This window comes from Protopterus annectens, chromosome 3.part0 (assembly GCF_019279795.1).
Source record: "Protopterus annectens isolate FY-2018-M chromosome 3.part0, PAN1.0, whole genome shotgun sequence".
In the NCBI taxonomy this organism is placed as follows: domain Eukaryota; kingdom Metazoa; phylum Chordata; order Ceratodontiformes; family Protopteridae; genus Protopterus; species Protopterus annectens.
The window spans coordinates 97,237,856-97,262,373 of record NC_056731.1 but is presented as its reverse complement, the minus strand read 5'-3'; the positions used below and the strand labels follow the sequence as shown (position 1 = coordinate 97,262,373).

Here is a 24,518-nt window from a genome sequence, read left to right as displayed (position 1 = left end):
CTTCATGAGCAGTCACTACCATATGCTGGTGTCCTATAGCTGCTGCTACTGCATAGATTCTAGCCTGCTTTTCATAGTCTGGTCCTGGTGGTCAGAATTGATGATCCATGATGATTTATCTGCCTGCCTTCTTTGTGTGTTTCTTAATTATGCTGCTGTCATGTGCATCTGGAACCTCATTTTTATATCATTACGTAATCATTTGCATACCCTGAATAATTTGCTTTTTTCCCCTCTGCCAACTACAGTGTTTTTGTCTGAATAGGTGCAACTGAAGTCACAAAAGATAAAGCACTGGATTGTCAGATGACAGCAAAGCCACAAATTAGAATAAAGGTTAGTTGAGGTAAAGGTGTTTGACTTTAGTAGGTGTTGTCACAACTACAAGGGTGAATAATCGGCTGTTAACTCATATGTTTAACAAGTTGTATTGCTTAGGAAAAAATGTGATCCACCCTTCTCTGTGGTGTACAAGGAAAAAACTCTCACTGCAGACCAGGTGACCTGAGATGACTTAAGACAGGTAAAGGGACAAATAGTGTATTGATCATCCATTTTGGAGACTGATAGTGCTGTGCCAGTTTACACTGATGTGCACTGGTGCATGCATGGGCATGAAGACAAAACTGAGGAGTATGTGAGCCGTGACTACCCTGTGTGGTGATGGCAGTCCATGTTGATGTGTGTGAATGATGACAAATGTACAGATAGCAGGGTGTGGGTAGTCCCTGCAGTGACGCTGGTGTCCATGCTACTTTCAAGGTTGATTTTAGGCCTACACAAATATCCTCAGTTGTCTGGGTGCTAGCGAGGGCACCAAACAACCCTCTTGGCTTACCTGTATGTTGTCACCTTTGGATGTCCTCATCCCCATACTGTATTGGGTATGTCTCTAGTGTGAGGGGAGCTAACGAACTAAGTCCAGTTTGAGGAGGCTGGATGATTGGTAGGCAGAAGGCAGAAAAAAGGGGTTATCCAATTATTGATTGATAAAATGGTAATCTTTATAGATTATGATAAATCAATTTTGGTGGATTGAGACTGCTTTGTGTTGTTAACTTACTAATGTATATGGGAACAATACTGATTTTTTTATTATGATTATTTAAAGTAACTGGGGCTTGTCTGAATATTGTTATTAATGGGGGTCCATTGTTATAGTAGATTTGTAGATATATAATCGTATTGTTAATATGATCCTACTGTTAATGATTGCAAGTGATACTTTGGATAATCATGAACAGCTTGTCTAGGTACTGCTTATTTTGGGAATGAAGTGGATTATGTTAATATTTTGTTGCACATATTTTTATTGTATGTATGTAAGAAAATTAATTGTACATTAGTGAGAAGTCTGTGATGTTGGAGTTGGATGTTATTGGTTTATGAAGTGAGCAAAATGTTAGTATTTGAAAGGTGACATGTCTGGATATTCATAGATAATGACCATATCTTACCAGCATGTTGTGTCATTTTGGTTGTGTAAAGAGACAACTGGATCCTTCCAAGAGTATTTACAAGACGTGTATTAATATAAATAGAGGATCTGGAAATTATAATTTGTTCTTGAATATTACTTGTTAAAATTTATTATTCTGTAAAGGTGATTGTGTTGCTAAGAATATTATTTTACTAGAAGTTATCAGTAACCATTTGTGTTTAATAGAAGTGTTTTCTTGGCTGCCTTCTGGTTAAGATAACCATGGCCCACCTCCTGCTGACCTGGCCCCACACCCACTCACCAACAGGGCTGGGTTATTAGAGTCACAGTACAAGATGGGTAAGAACCACCACTTTTGCCCCTCAGGATGGGCATGCACCTGTAGCTAGGGCTTTTATCCCTCAACTTCAGCACTACAGTTTTTTTGAACAGTTTAATGTTGAGAGAATTCCATTGAGTGTGAAATTGGGTTGTGTAATTTATAGTTCTAGAATGCTTTTCTGTCGCAACATGGTGTGTATGGTTATGTTGTGTAATCTCTGAGCTATGATAAAACTGTATTTTGTCAGTTTCTTTGTTGTGGAGGTTGTAGCCCTGACTATATTGCAGGCAGCCTGGCTTTAAGTAGCAGATCTTGTACCTATGTGTGAGGAGAGCACTCTATAAAATGGCACTGATGGTGTAGAGGTACCAGTGGAGGTGGTGTGTGTGCACAGTGGGAATTTAACTCATTGAAGCTGCTAAAATATCTGCTATTGATGGTGACCTAGTGTTCATGTCTTACCTCCCATCAGTCTAGCAGTAAGTGTTGTGTGAAAGGTACCCCCTCCTATGAAAAGAGAAAACCCTATGTAGAATAATTTGCAGTGCTTTGCCAGGTAGGATGTGGGGGGAATTAGCAGGGCATTTGAGATGCAAGATGATCAGTCTGAAAGGTAAAAAAAAAAAACATACGTGCCATCCTATTCATTCAGTTTTGATAGGTAATACTAAGTAAGGGTCTGCAAGCTGGTGCTGTAATTATAAAGCTTGAAGTTTCTGTTCACTTTGTAATAGGATGACCTGGCTGCAATGAAGCAGTTGCAATGTATTATAAACAGTTATTAAAATATTACATTTTCATGTAATGATGCCAGTAAAGATAATTAAATATACCATATAACATTAAAAGAGATTGATAGTTGTAGTAATGGTTGACAGAAAGGGAGATGCTTTAGGAGTCTTGGGGCAGTCCCTTGAAATAGAAAGATCTGAACTTGTTGTCTTCATTTGTCCTTCAACCTTTAGGTACTCTGATCCGACTCTGCCACATTTCCAGCATCTGGTCCGAGCTCCAAGCTCCTCCCTTACCCATAATGCCCTTGTCTTCCTCCTCCCTTCAGATCTCATTTCCCATATCTGCTGCTCTGAGCAACTTAAATGGGTAAGTGAATATTTTTGTGGGCTAAGTCTCTCTAGTTCTGTCTTTCTATCACATCCCCTCCGCGTTCACGTCGGTGACAAAAAAAAAAAATAAAATTTCTGCCTTTTCTTTCATTAGGTGTGTGTGTGAGAGTGTGTTTGGGCTTCTTCCTCCTTAGTTATGTTGGAGACTCCTAAACCGGGATTTCATAAGTGCACAGTGTGGCCACAAGCTTTCCTCAGCTGCATTGAGGGTTTAGGGGGTTGCTCATCTGGATTCCTACTGTTCGATCTGCGCGGGGTAAACCCTGCACTTTGATCGACTGGAGGAACAAACTGATACTTAAAGGCCTTCTCCCCCTCCTACCACTGTGTCCCATGCCTCTAGTTTTTCTGCCACTCCTGCTTCTTCTGTCTACACCCTGGCCTCTAGGACTCAACCTCCTGCTAAGAGGACTGGGGACTGAGACAAAGATAAGTATCGGGACAAACCTAGGAAGCGGTCCCCTGACCGCTCTTTCTTTTCAGGTCCCCCAGCCAAAATCAGCACGGCTCAGAGAATAGTCTCTCTTCGGCTCCATTCCCTTTGCTTCTCCACGGAGCTGGAGGTACCTCAGAGCTGATCCTTGGCCTTGCCTTCCCCCCACCACCTCTCTAGGCTGGTGTCTGTGCCTCCTTGTCCAGATCCACCTGTAGTATTTCTGAACCAGAGGTGGCTAGGATGATGCAGAGATTCATCAGCACGCAGATACAGATGGGGGTCTTGCCTGCCCCCTCTCCCGCTGGAGCAGGGGACATACAGTCCAGCTTCATTCCGATTGCTCCTTCTCTGATCCGACTCCCGGTTTTGGAGGTTCTCTGATCCAAAGGCACTCTGCCTCAAGGGGTCGGCACCGCCGGTATCTCTACGCTGGCCGTTACCTTGGGTGGGTCAGATCTGACAAGTTCAGATCCGTCTGGCTCTGAGCCATAGCCTAGGTGCTGGATCCAAGGGGATGGTTTTGGCTCTGAGTCTTCCAGTCGGAGTCTCTGCACCTGGAGGTTCAGCTCTGGCTCACCCATTGAGGCAGAGGGTTGTGGACACATCTGTAGCCCCTTCTCAGATGGCTCACTCTCCTTCTGTCTTCGACTTGATGGAGAGGGCTCTCTTGATCCCATTGAGACCATTGGCGATCTTGTCTTCAGAGTCCGTCCTGGCTCCCTCTTTGTCTGGTATGGATTCCACCATTCTGCTACCTCAGGGACAGCTTGCCACCTCTTCGCCCCAGGGAGCTCTCGCTCAGGAGCAGCCAGATGTTTGAGTCCTCTCCAGAGACTCCCCCTGAGGAGGTGCCTCATAAATATACATGCAAAAGGAGGTACATTGACTCCCCACCAAAGTCCCTCATGGAGGACACCAATTTGGAGGAAGGGGGGGGGGTTCCTCCCCTGCAGGGCTTCCAGGACATCTTCCTTCGGAGACATCATAATAGTAATATTCAGACAAGCCCCAGACACTTTAAATAATCGTAATAAAAATCATGGAGATCCTTCATCAGCGAGAGGGGTGGTCTGCCCAGAAATCCAACCTGGACGAATTGGTGTTCCTGGAAGCGTTTGGCGTAGGACCCTCTATATCCTGGGTGTCCTGTCCCACGGATCCACTGGTGGGTCTAATTACATATCTGGCATGGAAGGAGCCGGACACGGTGGAGCTGATCTCCACACACCCGGACAAGGTATTGAGTACTTCTTCAGATGGGACCTACTGGATCAAGGGATTCCCGTCAATGCCATGGTAGTGGCAGTGGCCACTAAGAAGGAGCTCACGCAGGAGAGCTCTACAGTCCATCCACCAGACCGAGAGTCCAGGACGATGGACCGCTTTGGGAAGCAGGTGTATGCTTCAGCCACATTTGTGGTATGTGCACTGAACTATATGGCACACGTAATTAGACTCCGGTGAGACTAGTCAAGGAGATCGCTGAGTCTACCCCCGGGTCCATGATGGCAGAGGACAAGAAGGTTTTCTCTTCTCTCATGGCCACCGTCACATCAATTGCTAACACCTCTATGCGACTTTTCTCTCTTGCTACTGAGGGTACCACGAGAGCTGCTGGGACAGGGGTTGCCATCAGGCATCACACCTGGCTCCAGCTCTGTGCATGCTTTGAACCCGTTAAGGCGTTCTTTACTAACACCCCATATGACGGATCCACCTTCTTTGGAAAGTCGGTACACGACACTTTGTGCAGAGCAAGAAGGACGGGAGACTGTCTGCCATCTGGTTCCTCTTCTCCACCCCCCCAATGAACCTTTTCAAGGAATCAACAGGATTAAAGAAGATGTGGTTCTGAAAATCTCAGAGCTTCTCCCAGGGCGCTCAGGACTCACCTTCCCCTACAGGCAGAGGGGGATTTGATGGACGCTGCCCCCGAGGCAGAGAGGGTTTGAGGAATCAGGGGTCTTGAGAGCCTTTCACAGACAGGCCCACTCAGCAGCTCTGAAGGGTTTGTCCGGCTGCTCAGCTCTGGAAGTAGTCAAGGGATGCCTCTCGCTACACCAAACAATCTGGGAGTCTATCACACGCAATCGTTGGGTGTTGCAAATCATATCCAGAGGCTATTCAATCCCCTTCATTCATCCACCTCTCCCATCCAAGCACCTCCTGGATATTCCCCACATGCAAAGGGAGGAGGTAGCATTGAAAATTGCAAAGCTGCCAGAAAAGTGAGTCATCCAGCCCATCCTCCTAGACAAGTCTGGATTAGGCATCTATTCTCGTTTCTTTTTAGTGCCAAAAAAAACAGGGGACTTAAGACCCATTCTGGATCTTTCCATCTTAAATCTGTCAGTTGCCAAGACGAAATTCCGGATGGTCAGTCTTCAGTCTATACTGCCCTTCCTGCAGGAGAATGACTGGATGTGCTCAGTCGACCTCCAGGATGCGTACTACCACATCAAGATGGACAAGCGCTCTTGGAGGTTCCTCCACTTCTAGCTTGGAGACCGTCATTATCAGTTCAGAGCACTCCCCTTTGGTCTCACCACAGCCCCCAGAGTGTTCATCAAAGTGACGTCAAAGTGATGGCAGTAGTAGTGGCTCACTTGCGTCTGCAGGGCTTCCAGGTCTTTCCTTACCTGGACGATGGGCTCCTTTCTGTCCCTTCCAGGCATCAGCTCTGCAAAGCAAGGGATTTCCTTCTTCAAATAGCCCATCATTTGGGCATAACTGTCAATCTCAACAATTCCCTACTGACTCCAGTTCAAGTTCTGGATTTCATTGGAGCTCGGTTGGACACAGCTCAGACCAAGGTTTTTCTAACCTCAGACAGAATTCAGTCCTTGAAACATCATGTCATATGTATCCTTCAAGCCCAATTGCCAATGGTATTACGAGTGTTGGGGCCTATGGCGGCCAGTATCACCCTCATGCCTATGGCTCGATTGCACACGAGGGTACTGCAATGGACTCTGGCGGTTCAATGGTCATTGCTAGATCTCTCGTTGTCTCCTCCGATTCGCGTATCACGAGCATGCAAAGATTCTCTTCTGTGATGTATTAGTTCCCCGAATCTTCTTTATGGTCATCCCTTTATTCTGCTGGCCCCTTTGGCCACGGTGACCATGGACGCCTCTCTACTCGGGTGGGGTGGACATTGTTTGGGAAGGACAGTCCAAGGCGTGTGGTCCCTCCATGAGACTCTATTGTATGTCAGCGTCCTGGAGAAGAGAACAGTGCTGCTGGTGTTGCAAGCTCTCCGTGCCCATCTTCCTGTCAGGACGATTGCCATCTAGACGGACAACATATCGGTTGTCTGGTACATCCACTAACACGGTGGAGCCAGGTCTTACTCCCTGTGTCATGAGGCCACGAGAGTGTGGGAGTGGGTGATCTTCACCGGCCGTTTTCTTTTAGCATCGCACATTCCGGAGAGGTCCAACATTCTAGCAGACAGGCTCAGCAGGTCTATCCTGACACCTTACAAGTGGTCTCTGAATCCTTCAGTAGCGAAACAGATCTTTCTAAAGTGGGGCAGCCTTGCTACGATCTCTTTGCCTCTCCTTCCAACACAAAGTGAGCAGGTTTTTCACTCTGAACCCCCCATGGGTGGAAACCCCCAGAGCTGCTCTTATTCATGCTTGGCCCTCCAGTCTTCTATATGCGTACCCTCCACTACCTATGATTCTGAAATTCCTTCAGAAAGCTCGCAGGCTGGGGAGGTCAGTCATCCGCATTGCCCCATTCTGGCCTCACCATGTCTGGTTCCCCTCACAATGATTTCACGCAGTGTGTCCTCCATCGACATTAGATGCAGTTCCGGACCTCATCTCTCATCCCTCACAGATACCTCACCCAGACCTGGGCAGTCTGAGCCTCACCTCTTGGCTGCTGTGGTTCCCATGATAGTCAGGACTCTCGGGCTATCCTCACCAATCAAAACAATATTAATTACAACTCATAAGGCTTGCATTAGGAAGATTTATTCCAGCAAGTGGAAGTGGTTTGCCATCTGGGCCTCTCAACGTGATCTAGATCCCTTTATTGCTCCAGTTCCAGTGGTTCTTGAATTTTTGGCAAACATTTTTCACCAAGGCACCAGTTCTTCTACGGTCAAGGTCTATCTGGCAGGTATATGTAATTTTCATGTAGACGACAACATGGTCTCTCTCTAGCTTCTTCTAAGTTTTGCAAGGCTTTTTTGAAGGGTATCTTCTTGCTTCGGCCTCCTTTTAAGGACCCAACGCTTCCGTGGGATCTTATGCTGGGTCTGCAAGCACTTGTCTCTTCCCCCTTCGAACCAGCAGCTTCAGTAGATTTACAGTTTTTGTCTTGGAAAACCGCTTTCTTGCTTGCCATTACATCAGCCAAAAGGGTTTCGGAACTTCAGGCATTGTCAATCAGACCTCGATATATGATCTTTCATAAGGACAGGGTGTCTTTGCATACTAATACCTCTTTCCTTCCCAAGGTGGCATTGGAATCTAACATTAACCAAGTTATTAATCTCCCCGTTTTCTTTCTCAATTTTCAAAACAAGGGGGAATACAATTTGCATTTGTTGGATGTTCATCAGCAATTACATTTTTTATTTGCATAGAACTAAGTCTTTCCATAAGTCTGACCAACTCTGTTCCTAATTCTAAGCCTTTTCTAGGGAAACCTGTAGCGAAAGTTACCATTGCACGTTGGATTTCCCAATGTATTATCCTGGCGTGTTCAGCTAGAGTTTTACCCCCGCCAGGACATGTTAAGGCACATTCAGCTAGATCTATGGGCTACTTCAGCTGTTTTCTGGTCCAGAGTTTCGCTGGGTGATATTTGCTCTGCGGCCACTTGGGCATCTTCACATACTTTCATTTCACACTATAAGTTGGACATTCTATCCAGGAACAGGGCATCCTTTGGCTCTGTCGTGCTTCGGAATATCCTTCCATGAGGGCCTCCCAAGTGTGTTGGTAGCTGGGGACTCTGTCCAGCAGGTTGAATGCCAAATGAAGACAACTTCAGATAAAGAAGTTATGTACTCACCATAATGTTCCATCTGAGTTGTTGCTTTTCATTTGCCTTCAACCATCCCTCCCTCCTTCCCCCTGCCTTTTTTGTGGCTGCATGGTGGTCTGGATAGAAGAGGTATAGTTACCACCTTCATATTTATTGTTATTTTCCTTATATCTGGATACCTATGATTATGAAGTAAAGCCTTGGTTCAGATTGGGATGCTACAGTTAGCAGTAAACTCGATGGAAGACAGGGGCATTATGGGTAGGGGAGGAGCTTGGAGCTCGGATTAGATGCTGGAAATGGGGCCGAGTTGGATCTGGTCGGATCAAAGTACCCATAGGTTGAAGACAAATGAAGAGCAATGACTCAGATGAAATGTTATGCTGAGTACATAACTTCTTTTTTAGATTGGATGTTTAACAGTAGTAGGAAAAAGCTAGTAATTAATTTTGGATGTAAGTGCCGAAAGACTGAAGCATCAGCCATCATCAGTGATAAGAGCATAAGATTATAGGTAAGTAGTTTTACATTTGACTTAAAAGATGCTTCTTGCTTTAGTCTGATTGTATATTTGTATTTTCAATGGCTAGACTTGTGATCGCATCAAGCAGTCTGCCAGTGGAACCAAGCGCCGCGTGTTCATCATTGAGACAATGGGAGGATACTGTGGTTATCTAGCCAGTATGGGTGGTCTTGCAGCAGGTGCTGATGTTGCCTATATCTTCGAGGAACCATTCGATATCCGAGAACTACAGGTATGTGTCCATTTAATTTACTGTTGCCTCTTTTCACATATTTTCTTTGTTTTTCATACAGGCACACATGATGCATCTGTGCAGGACTGTTGTCTGCTAAGAATATGCATGTCATTATATTAAAAAGTGTGTCTGTGTGTGTGTGATATAAATATTTACCCATGGTGAGACAGTAACCAATGTTGGTTGCATATCCACATATATAAAACACACATTGTCTTGAAGACTTTAGATGAATGTTATGTAGTTGTGAAGCAGTCTGATCTCCAGTGACTGCTGATGTTCTTCGTCTTCCATTGCTGCAGTCCTGACTATTGGGTATAGTCCGCGTCCAGTCGGCCCGAATACCAGAGTATAAGGCTGACGTCGGTCAGGACGCATTAGACTGACGTCAGTACGTCAGGGTACTAATGCGCATGACCGACGTCATATCCTCAGTCTTTTTTGCCGCATGGTCCGATGCAGAAGCAGTTTTGCGAGTGCAGGTTGGCGTACTGAAATATTTCCGAAACCGGAGTTTCAGACCGAAACAGAGTTGGCTAAGTACCCCGTTGGGGAACATTTTAGTTTTTTCTTGCCTCAGTATTTTACCGGATGTCAGAAAAAGTGAATAACTGTATTTCTTGTGGGAAACAGATACCTCATAGGGATTATCATACCTTGTGTATACCTTGTTTAGGGCCTGAGCACGACGTTGTTGGTTGCCGCTCTTGTGCTAGGTTTAACAAACGCACTATTAAGAGGAGGTTAGACTGTGCCAGGTTAGTGTTTGGGAAGCGTTGCAATTATAAAATGCCGCCGGATGCTCCGCCGCTTCCTCCAAGAAGCGCAAGGATAAAACAGTGAAGCCTAGGGTTGAGGAACCGCAGTCCCGGACGCCGGTTCTTTAGAAGGCTCAGTGGAGCCGGAGGTTTTGCCAGGAGTTTCCATGGAGTCCCAGGCAGAAACTATACTCTTACAGGATGTGCCTTCTCAGGAGGTAGGCCAGGCTGAGGGGGCTTCTCAGGTGACTGTGCTTCCCTCTCTTCCCAAGGTAGTTAGGGCCTCTCCTTCTGTTGCCAAAACTTCTTTGAGGGGTAGGCCTACTTCAGCTTCAGTGGGGGCTTCTCCTAGCATTTCGGGTTCTGTACCTAAGAAACATATGCTTAAAATGGCAGAAGATTTGATTACTATGATTAGGGGTTCTATGCCCCCGCCTGATAAGAGGCCTAGGGTGGAACCGGAGTTTGATAGTTTTGAACAGTGTTCAGAGGCTTCAGAATCTTCTGTGGAAGATATGCAGGAGTATCCTACTTATTCTGATTCTGATGTGGATGATTCCACTCCTACAGCTTCTCCACCTGAGGATTTCTCATTTTCAGAGACTTTGCATTCCATGAGGGAGCACTTTAAATGGGAAGGCCAGGATTACTCTGACTCCAGGAAAAGGCTTAGGAGTTCTTGTTTTACCCCAGCATAGGCCTTTAGCTATTCCTCCTGTGTTGAATGTGGTGGAAGATGTTTTTGCAGAGGCTTCCCTGAACCCTGACTCTTTGCCTCCTGCTCCTGTTAAGCCTGATAGGTATTATAGGGTGCCCGAAGCTCATAAATATTTGTTTAAGAGTCCTAGGGCGGACCCAGAAACTATTTCTCAAGGGCCTAAGGGTGTAAAGGCTTCTGTGGTTAAAAATCCTGTTCCCACTGATAAAGAGGCAAGGGCTTTGGATAGGTGGGGAAAGAAAGTGTATACTTCTTCCACTCTAGCCATGAGAGCTTTGAATTGTCAGTTTCACATGCTAAAATATCAGAATTATCTCCTTTCACAATTGAAATCTAAGGTGGATGCTTTGGCGGAAGGTATTGAGTGTAAAGAGTTGCTGGATTTGGTTCATGTGGCTGAACAAGTGGGTAAGCATTCTTTGCAATGTGGTTTTGATGCTGTACAGGCCTCCTCGAGGGTGGCTGCTACCAGTTCTGTTCTTCGCAGGCATGCCTGGTTGAAGGATCAGAATTTAGCTGAGCATGTTAAGACAAGGATTTTGGATGCTCCTTTACAGTCTGATGTGTTGTTTGGTTCGCCTGTGGAAGCAGTTTTAAAGAAAATGGAGGACAAAGCTAAGTCTATGCAAACTGTTAAAGAGTTTTTGCAGGTGCAGCCACCGAAGTTTAGTAGAAATTGGCCTGCTAAGGGGTGGACATATCCTGCTTATGATTCTCAGTCTAGGGGTAGGTCTAGACGTGGTAGGGGCAGGGCTCAAGGTTCTTTTAGGCCTAGAACAGGAGTTCACCTGCTCAGACTTCTGGTGAGGGCAGGGGTCAGTCCTTTCGTAAACAGACCCAATGACCTGTTTTTCAGCTGCCAGCAGATTCAAGTTTGGCAGCTCCTTTGGGAGGAAGACTGTCTCTTTTCAAAGAAAATTGGGATTTAATTACTCAAGACAAATGGGTGTTGGATATCATTCACCACGGTTACAGATTTTATTTCCATACAATGCCCCCTTTCAAAGGCATGCCAGACGTTCCTCCTCAACAAAGAAAAGAGGCTCACAAGCAAGTTTTACAGTTACTTCACATAGGGGCCATTCAGCCAGTCCCTGTATCAGAAAGGGGCCTAGGATTTTATTCTCGCCTGTTCCTTGTACCAAAGAAGGGAAACACGTGGAGACCAATTTTGGATTTATCTATCCTCAACACTTATCTGGACATTCCCAAGTTCAAGATGTTGACGTTACAACAGCTTTTACCTCTGCTGGGCAAAGATCACTGGATGGTAACTTTAGATCTCAAAGAAGCTTACCTTCATGTGCCTATAAGGCTAAGTTGCAGGAAATATCTGCGGTTTCGAACTGGAAATTCTCATTATCAGTTCTCTGCATTGCCCTTTGGCTTATCTACTGCGCCCAGAGTGTTCACAAAGGTTCTGGCTCCAGTGATAGCTTACTTCAGGCTTCAAGGAATTCAAATCTATCCTTACTTGGACGACTGCCTGATTCTGGCTCAAGAAAGGGAAGTTCTTCTACAGCACCTGGAATATGTTGTCGCAGTGCTAAGATGCCTAGGGTATTCTGTGAACGAAATAAAGTCCAGTCTAGTACCCTCTCAAGACATGTGCTTTCTGGGTGTGAGACTGAATACAGCAGCCCAGATGGCCTTTTTAACCCCGGACAAACAAAAGAGTCTGTCACTTTACTTCCATCAACTATCTCATCAGTCCGTGCTGACTGCAAGGACAGTCCTTCAAGCATTAGGGTTCATGGCATCTTGTATTCTGGTGCTTCCCAATGCCAAACTGCATATGAGGAAGTTACAATGGTATCTCAAAATGTATGGACACAGCACTGCCAGGATTTGGACACTGTCATTCAAATAATACCTTGCCTTCAAAAGAATTCTTGTGGTGGGCTCAGGAATGTCACCTAAACAAGGGACTCTCTGTGACCCGGCCAGAGGCAAGTCAGATCTTAACGACAGATGCCTCGGACATTGCTTGGGGAGCTCATCTAAATGGAAAGTGGATACAAGACAAGTGGCCTGCCAGACTACAGCATCTACATATCAACATGAAAGAGATGTTAGCAGTCCAGTTTGCATTAATGGCTTTCAAGGAGTTACTTCTCCCAGGGCAGGTGTTGATTCTAACAGACAACACAACTGTCATGTGGTACATCAACAAGCAAGGGGGAACACATTCTTATCCTCTGTGCAGGCAAGCAATGATTTTATGGGAGACTGCGCTAAGCCTGCAACTAACTCTTCAGGCAAGGTTTCTGCCAGGAGCACAGAACTCCTTAGCGGATGTGTTAAGCAGACAAATCATGGATCCCCACGAGTGGAAACTGGATCTTCATGTATTTCAGAAACTGACAGTGTCATGGGGAACTCCAGACATAGATCTGTTCGCTTCTCCACTAAACCACCAGCTGCCACAGTATTGCACAAAGGGGTTTCATCACACGGCTTGGAAAGTGGATGCTCTGTCTTTCAGTTGGAAAAACCTTCATGTGTATGCCTTTCCACCTCTACCTCTTCTTCCAAAGGTACTGTTAAAGGTCAGACAAGACAGGCCAAGGATGATTTTGATAGCTCCAGATTGGCCTCGGCAACACTGGTACCCTCTTCTACGGAGTCTGGTAAAGAAGCCTCCATGGCCTTTACCTCTGATTCCTCATCTGTTATCTCAGAAGGACGGTCATCTGCTCAATGTCAAGCTACACTCTCTTCACCTAACAGCTTGGCATATTCTGTGTTGAAACACAGCAGGTCCCAACTTCCTCAACAAGTTTTAAATGTGATTATGGAAGCTAGAAGACCTAGTACAAGGAAAGTGTATGCAGAAAAATGGAAGAGATTTTTATTTTGGAGTACAGCAAAGAATTTGGAGATTTCTGAGCCTAATTTGAGTGTGGCTCTTCAATATCTTACGGAATTATTGGACAAAGGTTTGTCCTTCTCTTCCATAAAGATTCATGCTGCAGCAATTTCAGCTCACTATGATTGTGACCCACCTTTGTTTTCGCATCCTTTATTCAAGCAGTTTCTTAGAGGGGCAAAGAATATAAGACCCCCACGTAGAGCTCCTACTCCTGCTTGGGACCTCAATTTTGTGTTGGAAAAACTTACTCTACAACCTTTTGAGCCTGCAGCTACTGCTGAATTGAAATATTTGTCATGGAAGACTGCTTTTCTGTTGGCTATTACTTCTGCAAGAAGGGTGTCTGAGTTGCAGGCCCTTATGGCAGTAGAGCCCTTTTGATTTTCCATAAGGATAGGGTATCATTACGTACTAATCCTTCTTTTATGCCTAAGGTGGTTTCTAGTGTGGCTTTAAACCAAACTATTCATTTGCCTACGTTTTTGCAGATCCTCAAAATAAAGGGGAAAAGATTTTGCACACTTTAGATGTACACAGGCAATTGCGTTATTATTTAAGCAGGACTAAGGATTTTAGGCAGTCTCAGCAGTTGTTTGTTTCTTTTGCTTTGAGTTCTCAGGGCAAGCCTGTGTCAAAACAAACTATTTCTAGGTGGATTGGCTTTTGCATTGCATTTTGTTATTCCCATCATGGCAAGGAGATTCCAGCTGGGATTAGGCCTCATTCCACTAGGGCTACTGCCACTTCAACAGCATTTCTAAGGGGTGGCAACTAAGGATATTCTGGAAGCAGCTACTTGGAGTTCAGTGCATACTTTCTCTAGGCATTATCACCTTCCTATCTACTCTAAGTCTAGGGCTGGTTTTGCCACAGCTGTTTTACAAGGCATGTTGTCAGCTCCTACTACTTTATAATTTGCCAGCCTCCCTTACCTCTGCTTTGGGATTCTACCCAATAGTCAGGACTGCAGCAATGGAAGACGAAGAACATAGTACAGTTTTGTACCTACCATAAATGTAGATGTTCGAGGATTCCATTGCTGCAGTCCAATTTTCCCTCCCTCCTTCCCTTCTGTATTTAGGGGTGGTTGTGTAGGTGAGTTTACATGCTTATATTTTTGTATATATTGTTGTATATATTGTACATGTTTTTGGTGCAGGTTTTTTGGGACTTGTCTTTTTAGGGTCTTCTGACATCTGGGGCAAGAAAAGACTGAGGATATGACGTCGGTCATGCGCATTAGTACCCTGACGTACTGACGTCAGTCTAATGCGTCCTGACCAACGTCAGCCTTATACTCTGGTATTCGGGCCGACTGGACGCGGACTATACCCAATAGTCAGGACTGCAGCAATGGAATCCTCGAACATCTACATTTATGGTAGGTACAAAACTGTACTTTTTTTTTTTTTTTTTTAATTAGTAGTACTTGACCGTATTTTGTAGTTTTAGATCATATTTATTTCAGTGGTATGTGGATATTATTTATCCTTGTTGTTTAGTTTTATTTATTTTACCAGGTGACTTTTTTTCATTTTTCAGTGCAGTCTGCAGTGTCACCCTTCTGTTTGCTACCCAGAACTTCTGATCATATGTAAAGCTGTGAGCATAGACTGACCAGTGAGTTTGAGAGCCTCATCCTATTTACTTAGCATTGGTTTCACCACCCCCAGTCCAGTACAAACCACCTGTAGTACTGCCAACAGTGTACCCATCCACAGGTTAGTCTTCTCTACCTTTACTTGAGAACAAATTTGGTGAGTGCTTGGTTGAACCCTTGTCCTCTCAACTAACTGAATCAACAGTTCATCTTGCAAAAATCCCTTTGGACATCTGAGGGTTTAATGCAAGCTGCAGGCATAGCCTACAAACTGCCATTGCTTGTATAACTGTATTGGGGACCCCACATTATTTCAGTTGTTATGCTGAATCTTTTAATTATTACAGGATACTGACTTGTGAGATTACTTAGATCCCAGGAAATATGGAGAGTAATATTTTAACAGCCAACGCCAAGAAGCAGTTGTTAACTTGTATTCCAAGATATGGAATGGAATATGTATATTGTTGTAATATATTTAGCTAAACACTTATAACCTGCCCCCACTCAGTGGTGAAGCTATGACCAGTATAAATTTCCAAACAAGTCACTCTATATAACTTGGGTCTGACACACATCCGGCAATGGTACCCATCCCAAGCAGAAGACTGCAAAGGGAAGAATCCTTTTCTGTAGGACTTTTTTTTAATTACATGCTTGACACTGCCTCATAGGATAGTAAGATGCTAAGATGTATTATTTCAAATGTAAGACTGTCATGTTGGTTAAGAACTTGGCACTATCAACATTGTGCCATCTTAAGTATGGCCTTTAAATGAATCTCTCTGCCCAAGAAGCAAACGACTCATTACTTTATTGTGATATCTGTCAATCCATTGAGATCTTGGACAGCAAATTGATACTGACACCCCTCACAATGCCTTTGTCTATAGGTTTTTAGTTTGATTAATTAAAGAGCTTCCCCTCGCCCTCCCATATGAGCACACACCACCTTCAAGGAAAAGTGTTAGCTCCACAAAAAACAGAATGTAGTCATTTTTATATGTTTTGCATTCTGAAACAGCTTTAACTACAAACTTGTTAGTGTCGTATGTGTGATATTGCCGAAGTTAAATTGATTGGATTATCTGCTGCCTACAATAATATATTTAAATTGCAAATGTATTGTTTTGATTATTGCTTTTTTAACAGTCCTTTATACCGTTTCTCAATTTCTCCATATTGATAACAGGTTCACGGAAGTTAATAACTTTGAAGGTGCTGATGTTGCATTGTTTTAGCACAAAACTGATATATGGCTTTTTTCTAGCAGTGTGTTTCTAAAGTCGCTGTAAAAACACAGTGTTAGTCGGTAGTTCAGATGAGGCTGTAATACAGCTGTTTATGTGTAGCTGATTCTGCTATATCGCTTTGCCAACACTAGTGTTACCATAATACTTGTTCTTAAACATGTATACCTTTACCATCTCATTGTAGGGTAGCTAACAGTCTGTCAAGGTAGCCTCATAATCAGATCAGTGCCAACTCACGACAGTAGTTCTGTATAGTAGGTGTAGGGTACTCTGTTGCTCCTTTTTTAAAATACAAACTTTTGTGACTAAAGTATTAGCCTGTGAGTGGACCTGTAGCTATACTGTCAGCAGTAGTCTGGTTTCTAGACTATAGCTGTAGCTGCATGTTAGGCAACAGCAATGAATGTTTTTTTTTTTTGGCCTCATTTGATTCTCCGTTATTTTGGATTCCGTGGAACACAGTACTGCATAAAAAGGCATTGGTAATGACTTCTGCCAGCTTTGCTTGCTGACAATCATTAATGTTAGATAATTGGACATCACCTGGTCAACTACTTTCTCTAAACATCTGGTGGTGTCTTTCTCAGATAAAGTGATTTTGGTTGCTTGCCTATGTCACAAACTTGCTTGGACTAGCCTCCTAGTTGAATGCTCTTATTGTTTGAGATGTAATCTGTAAGAAGAGTACATATCCATGTTTTACTAGTGTCCCACATAGTGAGGTTCTTCTTTTCAGCTTTCATTCTGTATTTACATAATGCATCACTTTTTAAACGATAGTTAGGGTCATCAGAAGTGACTGTCATATCCAGGGAGCTAACATAAGCTTTATTTATTTTACATTGAACATGTTTTAATGAATTACAGGTTGGACACCTCCCCCACTAAGCAAATGAATAGTACATTTTGCAAAAAGCCATTTGGAGATCTTAGGACTTCATAAAAGCTGCATATGTAAGCTAGATGCTACTTTTGTTTACGTAACTGCATTGGAAACGTCACATTGTATTAGTCATACTGAATCCTTTAATAATTACAAGGTGCTTACTAGTGAAACTGCTTATATTGCAGAATATGTAGTGTATACTGTTTTAGCAGCCATGGCATGGAAATAGAAATCATGTCCTAGGATATATATGCAGATTTTTGTAACACCAGTATCCAAGAACTAGTAGCCTAACACCTTTTTTGTGATGATTTTGTGGCCACCCTGAGTTTTCCAAGCACTGACCCTGCTATATAAAGTAAGTCTGACTCATGTCCAGCATTATCACCTGCCTGAAGTAAATCTCATAGGAAGGAATCATTACCTGTGGTCTTGCACTCACCAAGTACGTACCTGAGGTAACTTCATAAGATGCTAAGAGTTGCTGCTTCAAGGATGAGGCAGCTGTGTAGCAGAAGAATGCAGTACTGTCTTGAGGAAGGCCACCAACTGATAGTCTCCACACAGTGTGCAGGTGGGACCCATTTTGCTCCTTTTCTATCCCCACACTCACTTCTCTTTTCTAAGTGCATAGCTCCATAGCTTAACCCATATTAAATGCTATCCAATCAGAAGACACCACAGCATTCTGATTACCGTAGATGAAGAAAGTTGAAGCGAACTATCCCCAAGATACTTAATCCATCCCGCCAGTGCTATTGAATCACATTTAACTCGTGTGACTACCACAGCAACAATCACAGTGACCCACAAAGTTTAGTAAGCAAGGAACGGAAGTACATTGCCAGGCCTTTCTTTGATGACTACTGCCATATCAGTTACCACCAAATATTGGAAATTGTGTAAAAACGTTTTGCAGATCACCTTAGCACTTGCCATATAACCTTGTATCCTAACAAATAATATCTGACCACAGACATGCCTCCTGGTGGTGACCAAGTGTTGCAGGTGGTGACCAAGTGTTGCAGCTCCTACAGCATGAGACCTATCCATCTACAGTACATGCTCACTTCCTGATATCTCCGGTGTGTAGAGGCATGGATTTGCTGTAGATCCTGGTATTGCATCTTGCTTTTCAGTCAACAGGGAATTCAGTCTTGACTTCAAGATGGCTGCACATTTAGTAATAGCTTATTTCTTGCTCTCCCAGTGTGAAAACAGAAACTCAGCAGAGAAGACCAGTAGACTTGTGTTTATGGGTAAATTTCAGTAACTGGCTAGTAAGTGCAGTGCCTGGATGCCAGTAATAACAAAATGCAGAAAATCTACAAAAATATCAACTACAAAAAGTGAGGAAGAAACACTGACTGGGAAAGTTCTGCAGCTGTTCAGCAAAAAGCAATACCGCCTTGAGATATGACTTCATATAATCTACAGGAAGATGCAAGACAACTGCATACACACCTGGTTAAAATAAAACACTGCTGGAATATATCAACACAAACAGCAAAAGGATGGAAAAAATGTTGGAGGTTTTAAACAGATATTCAAATGAGATGATAAAGTTGCAAAAATAAGAAATAGAAATGAAGAAAAGGCTGGCTGAATATGACACTGCCCAGGAAGAGATTTTCAAAAATAATAGAATTAGAGAACAGAGCACATAGGGAAACCTGAGATTTTCAACTATACCAGAAAAACTGGAAGCAACAGACTGCATTAATTTTATGAAAATGCAAATAAGCAACTGGACTGGTATTCCACAGCTGGAATTGTTGGTGAAAGGGCACATCATGTATATGCTCCAAACTTGGCTATAAGAAAGCAACCTAGACCTTTTAATATGTAAAGATGCAGTCCTACCAGCAAAAGGATTGATTCTGATAAAACTGTAGCTGAATGACAAAGTACTAAAAGTGGGAGGCAGCAGAGTGTTTGTGGAGAATGATTAGTCATTGCCACCAGACAGAAGAGGAGCACATTTATTCCACTATTCAGGGAATGTCGAGATGCAGGTGTGAGATTCAAACTGCTGTACCCAGCTGTCTTCAAGGTATTCTTCCCTGGAGGGACAAAAATCATTCTTTGATGAACTACATGCTAAGGAGGAAATACAAAGGTTTGTCCAACAAAACAGTGAAACGGAATAAGATTCTGCTTGTTCTTCAGGTAATAAAGACCACAGAGCGACTGTATCTGTGAAACCTTTTCAAAATTTTCAACGGAAAATGATGGAGAGAAGGAAGGAAGGGAGCACAAGAGTTGACTAGAATACTCAAGAGTACATTGGAAATGAAGCAGAGATATAATTTTGGAGATAAAAACAAAAGCAGTAGTGGTAAATTATGTATCCACACATGAACTGGTTCAGGAATACCCATATTTATGGGACATGATAAAAGTATTTAGGAGTATGGATTAAAAATGATTCTAGTGTGGCAGCTAAAGATTTGTGGGAAGGGACTAAAAAGATGAGCCAAAAGCTGAGAAAATGGAAGCTTTGTTATATGGATATGGATAGTAAGATAAAAGCAGTTAAAATGTTTTTAGCCCCATTAGTCTTATGCACAGGTTAGGCATATTTTTATCAACCAGAAGAGAAGTTGTGGGTAACAAAGTGCTGAAACACTTTATCTGGGAGGGGAAGGTGGCAGGAATCAAGTGGGATAAGCTTATTTTCCAGTAGAACTGGGTTGATTTTAATTACCCAATTTGAAGGGGTATTTCTATACATTGCACAAGTAGAAAACTATAATTCAAAGTGGAAGGGGATAATGATGAAATGGGGAAATCTCAAGAAACGAGAAGAGACTGGGATTGTGGGTGCAGGCATTTAAGGAGAATAGCAGTAATCATACAGAATGTTATATTCATAAAGTAACAAAGTATTCTAAGAACTACACCAACACAGGAATGAAGAAAGGAAATTCTGCCGATGGGATGATTGCAATTAGGGATACAGACTATAGGCAAGAAGGGGGCTGGAATTTATTGGATAAAATTGGCAAAGGAACCAAGGTACTGGGAGCAAATAACTAGAGAGGGAAAGGATGATAGAATGGGAAGATGCTAAGAATTTATTTGGACTGCAGGTTAGAGATTGCCTGCCCTATCAGGGATTGATATCAGAGTATAAGCAAAGAGAAAAAAATAGTGGGGTTCTAAATGAAAGACCAGCACTGGTAGAGTTTTTAATAGAATCTAGAACAGAAGTTGCCATTAAAAAAAGGAATAATTAGTAGAGCACATAAAATATTGCATGATAACTATAAGAATCAATCAGAGGAGGTTAGAAAGGATTGGGAAGAGAGACTGGATAAGCAATTCACAAAGAAACAATGGAAGGATATATGTATGTCTCCCAAATTTGCATTTTTGCTTGGAAATGTTTATATAGGTGTTTTTATACCCCAGGTCAACTCCAGAGAATTTTTCCTCAGGCAGACAGCAAATGTTGGAGGTGTAATGGGGAAGAAAGAGGTAATTGGGAACATATTTTCTGGGAATGTGGTGAGTTGGTGGAATTTAGGGACTCCTTGTGGGATGCACTGTCAGAGATGCTGGGTGGGCAGATTGGTCTGATGAGGGAGATGATTTTTCTATGCTGTGATACAGAATCAGTAAGCCCTTGCTGTGTCTAATAATGGTGGCTGCCAAAAAAACAGTTACTAGAAAATGGAAATCAGAATTTAAAAGAACTATACTGGAAGTAGTGAATATAGTAACAGAAATGAAACAAATGGAATTGAGACCTTTTGGAAAAGGGTAGGAGCAAACTGCATAGAATTGTGAGCGCAATACATACAAGGGAGGAATGAGGTTTAAAAGGCGGCAACCTGCCTGGCAGGGCTTAAATGAGCTATATAATGTTTGAGTGAGAAAGATTGGGTAGATTAAAAGTGATGTATAATGTTTGCAACTAGGAGTGTGTCAGTATGGTTTGTGATGTAAAATGCTTGCAACTGGGATTGTGTTGGTGTGGTTTGCTTTCATTTATGTAAATGTATGATTGTCGATTGTCTATGTAGTAAGTGATGGTTTAATAAAGATGTCTTTAAAAAAAAAAGGCAGGAATTGAATAATTTATGTAATATTGCTTAGATTATATGATAAATAGGAATATATGTGAAGTATAATGTTTATGTTAATATAGTTTGATAACTTTTATATGAATGTAAGTTTGCCTACGTCACAAGTGGTAATTCAGTAAGGGTGTTTGGGGAAAAAAACAGGGAATTCAGTCTTCTCAGACCCACTGTGATATATAGTGCATGGTTCTCTGTTCTTACCTCCTTTTATGGTAACTTACAATGACAGGGTTCAGGAGAAACAAATGGTCTAATAGGGGCTTGATAATCAGAGGGGAGAAATGAGCAAACACAAATAATAATGGTTTTCATTTTAAAGAGTCTGTTGGCATATGCAGGTCAGTCCCACGCACCATGATTTTTCCTTTTCCTTTTATTTTATTTTACATTTGTTTACTAGGGAAGTCTGACTGGACAGGGGTTGCCCATTTTCAGCAGAGGCCCGGGGAGAAAGGTTCCATACAATAAGCCAAATACATGACACATATTCTACTCCAAAATGTAAAAACAAGATACAGAATGTTCCATAGATACTGGTTAATACATGACAACCATTGTAATGCAAGTTACAAAGTACAAAATTCAAATTGTTTTGTCGAGGATTCCATTTACAAATATTGTTAAGTCAGCATTGTTAAGTTGAAAGACTTGATGCAAAATACTATAACACCAATAAAGTTTGAGTTATGAAAAAGAAAAGTATACGGTTATTGAAGCTTTGGATGCCCTTATAATAGAATATGTGGAGGATAGTATGCCTGCAGTTGTCTTATATGAGTTATCCTGGGTCAGATAATTTTGACGAGTGGTCTTACAGGGGTTTTCCTGGGTCAGAACATTTACAAATCCAGGACCTGGTGAGATGGGATTTTAACTGTGTTTTGAAACTGTGATTATTTATATCGGTCATAATTTTGGGTGGAAGGGAGTTCCACATTGTTGCAACAGTACAGGAGTATAGAGACTCCCCTGAGCTATATAGAGACTCCCCTGAGCTATATTTACTTTTGGATACTTCAGCCCGATCTTTATTGGTAGACCTTTGTTTAAAAGTAGTTATTGCAACAAGGACCAATATTTCAGGTGATTAATCCTGTCTATTGGTGCAAAGGGATAAACCTGTCAACTGGCAGCACAGGCACTGGAGGGAAGAGGCAGGGGAGATGGTGTTCAATTCCAGCTCACCCATCCTAGAGGAAGGAAGAGGGAGGTAGCTTGGCTTGTTGCATTGGTGACACGTGTAGGAATGTGTTTGTTTCTGCCAACAAACAGAGCCTGTCATGCCTATGCTGTATGAAGTGTGCCTCAAGCTGGAAAGGTTGCTTATGCACAGAAGTAAGCATGCACCTTCTGGGGAGCAATGATTGTGAAGCTCATGAAGGAGTCGGGATAGGACAGTCCACAGGATCTGCATACTGGCCTGCTTCCTAACACGAGTTTTGCTTCCACTAGAATTTATGTGCTCTGGAGGAAAGAATGGGTCAACTGAGAAAGGGGGGGGAATCATTGGGCCAATCCTAAGGGCTCATTAAAAAAATATTCAGTTAATTGGTCAAGTGCATGCTTTTAGCTCAATAAGATCATGGTGATGAGTTTTATACTTATGATAATGGAGTGGGGATCAAATGCAGTAAACAGGTTGCTTCTGCACACACAGACCTTTTCCTCCAGTTGTAAGTTTTATTACTATGTTATAGTGCTCTTATGTGAGATTCTACCTGCAGCAGTGTTTGTCAACCCTGTCATTCTGTTTTGTACTTGTTTTTCTAGGTTCCCTATTATAGAAGTGAATATTCAATATTGTAAACGCCACTTTATCGACAGGTAAATGTCAAAAAGGCCAAATCCCGAACAAAAGATTTTTTTTTCCTAGGGAAAAAATCACTGGGCCATTTGAGACTTTGCCGTTTCCTCCACTGTGGGGGGTGAAGCCCCCCACTTTATTTTGTTTTTGGGTGTTTTTTCCCTATGAAAAAAATCGCTGTTTCATTTGTTTGGGATTTGGCCTTTAAGACATTTAGCTGTCGATATAGCGGCGTTCGCAATATTGAACATTCGCTTATTTAATAGGGAAGCCTTTTTTACTGTATATATAGCATAAAGAGAAGTTCAGACCTTCTTTACATATCTGAAGGTTTCCTATCTGTTTCATTAATATCATTGGTAGTTATATTATCCCAAGACGTATGGTAACTGTTTATATAACTAATGAGGTTCATCGGGCAGCTGGTGTATTAAAAGCAAGGGGGGGGGTCAAGAGCAGCTGAATGGGTGGGGTTAAACTTAATGGGAAGTGGCTATATTACTACAGAGTCTGTTTTAAACATGGTTAAAAATTTTAAATGAATAACCAGTCATGCACACTATTACAAACCTTTGTATCAGTGCACTATAATTCTTTCATATACCCAGTGATCCTCAGAAAAGGGAACCTGTGAAGATCATTCCTAGAAATGGAGGGGGGGCAGTGTTATTTTAGAAGGAACATGCTTCTTGTATCACACTTGTGGGCAGAATCAAAAGGCCATGGACAATGGTCCTTAATCTGCTACTCTGTGGATTTTTTTTTGCTTTCAAATTGTGGTGGCATTGCACCGTAGGCATGATGTGCAATCTAAGGTCTCGTAGCTAAGTTCTCTTCAGATGGTGCATGTTTTTTGTTCCTCTTTGACTATGGCAAATTCACTGCTGGTGAAGCCCCAGTAGCTCACCTAATGAAGTGCAGAACATCTTGCAGCAGTGATGATGCTTAAATGGAAGGTAACATTTGTATAAATCATCAAACTACCGTGACATGAACTGCTTTTTCAATAGTAGCAAAAACAACTTATTGTGTGGTGATGGTAATGGAAACTGTTACAGTGGTTTATGTTCTTTTCTATAAAGGTATGCAAACTCTTGTGGAAAGTTAAATGTGATGATTTAATAAAGATATTTTTAAAAAAATCATTTTGTGACCTGCTAATTGGCTTCATGTTGGGAGTGCAAGACCAGATACTGTGAATCTCAGCACTTAAAAGTTGATTTAACATTTTTATCAGCACCTATGAAGCTGTGAAATCTCACTGTTAAACTTTTTAAACATTTTTTCTGCACTGCCCACACATTCCTGGTGCTCATATAGTGTAACTTCAAGATTGCTGCACTTTTTAACGGAGAATACTCTTGAGTTATTTCAATCTCATAGGATCATAGGAGATTACTAGGCTATAAACCAGGAGGTCATTTTAAGCCTAGCTGTTTCAACCCAATGTAGTA

The 24,518-nt window shown here is 42.5% G+C and overlaps 1 protein-coding gene across 8 annotated transcripts in view; it reads left to right on the top strand.

Annotated features, from left to right (window-relative positions):
- LOC122796266 (phosphofructokinase, platelet) overlaps positions 1 to 24,518 on the top strand; it is a 987,903-nt gene that overhangs the window by 778,744 nt on the left and 184,641 nt on the right. For all 8 annotated transcript variants that reach the window (XM_044064600.1, XM_044064606.1, XM_044064604.1 and 5 more), the window contains one exon: positions 8,918 to 9,082. In XM_044064600.1, coding sequence (XP_043920535.1) covers positions 8,918 to 9,082 — 165 coding nt within the window. The remainder of the gene's footprint in view (positions 1 to 8,917; positions 9,083 to 24,518) is intronic.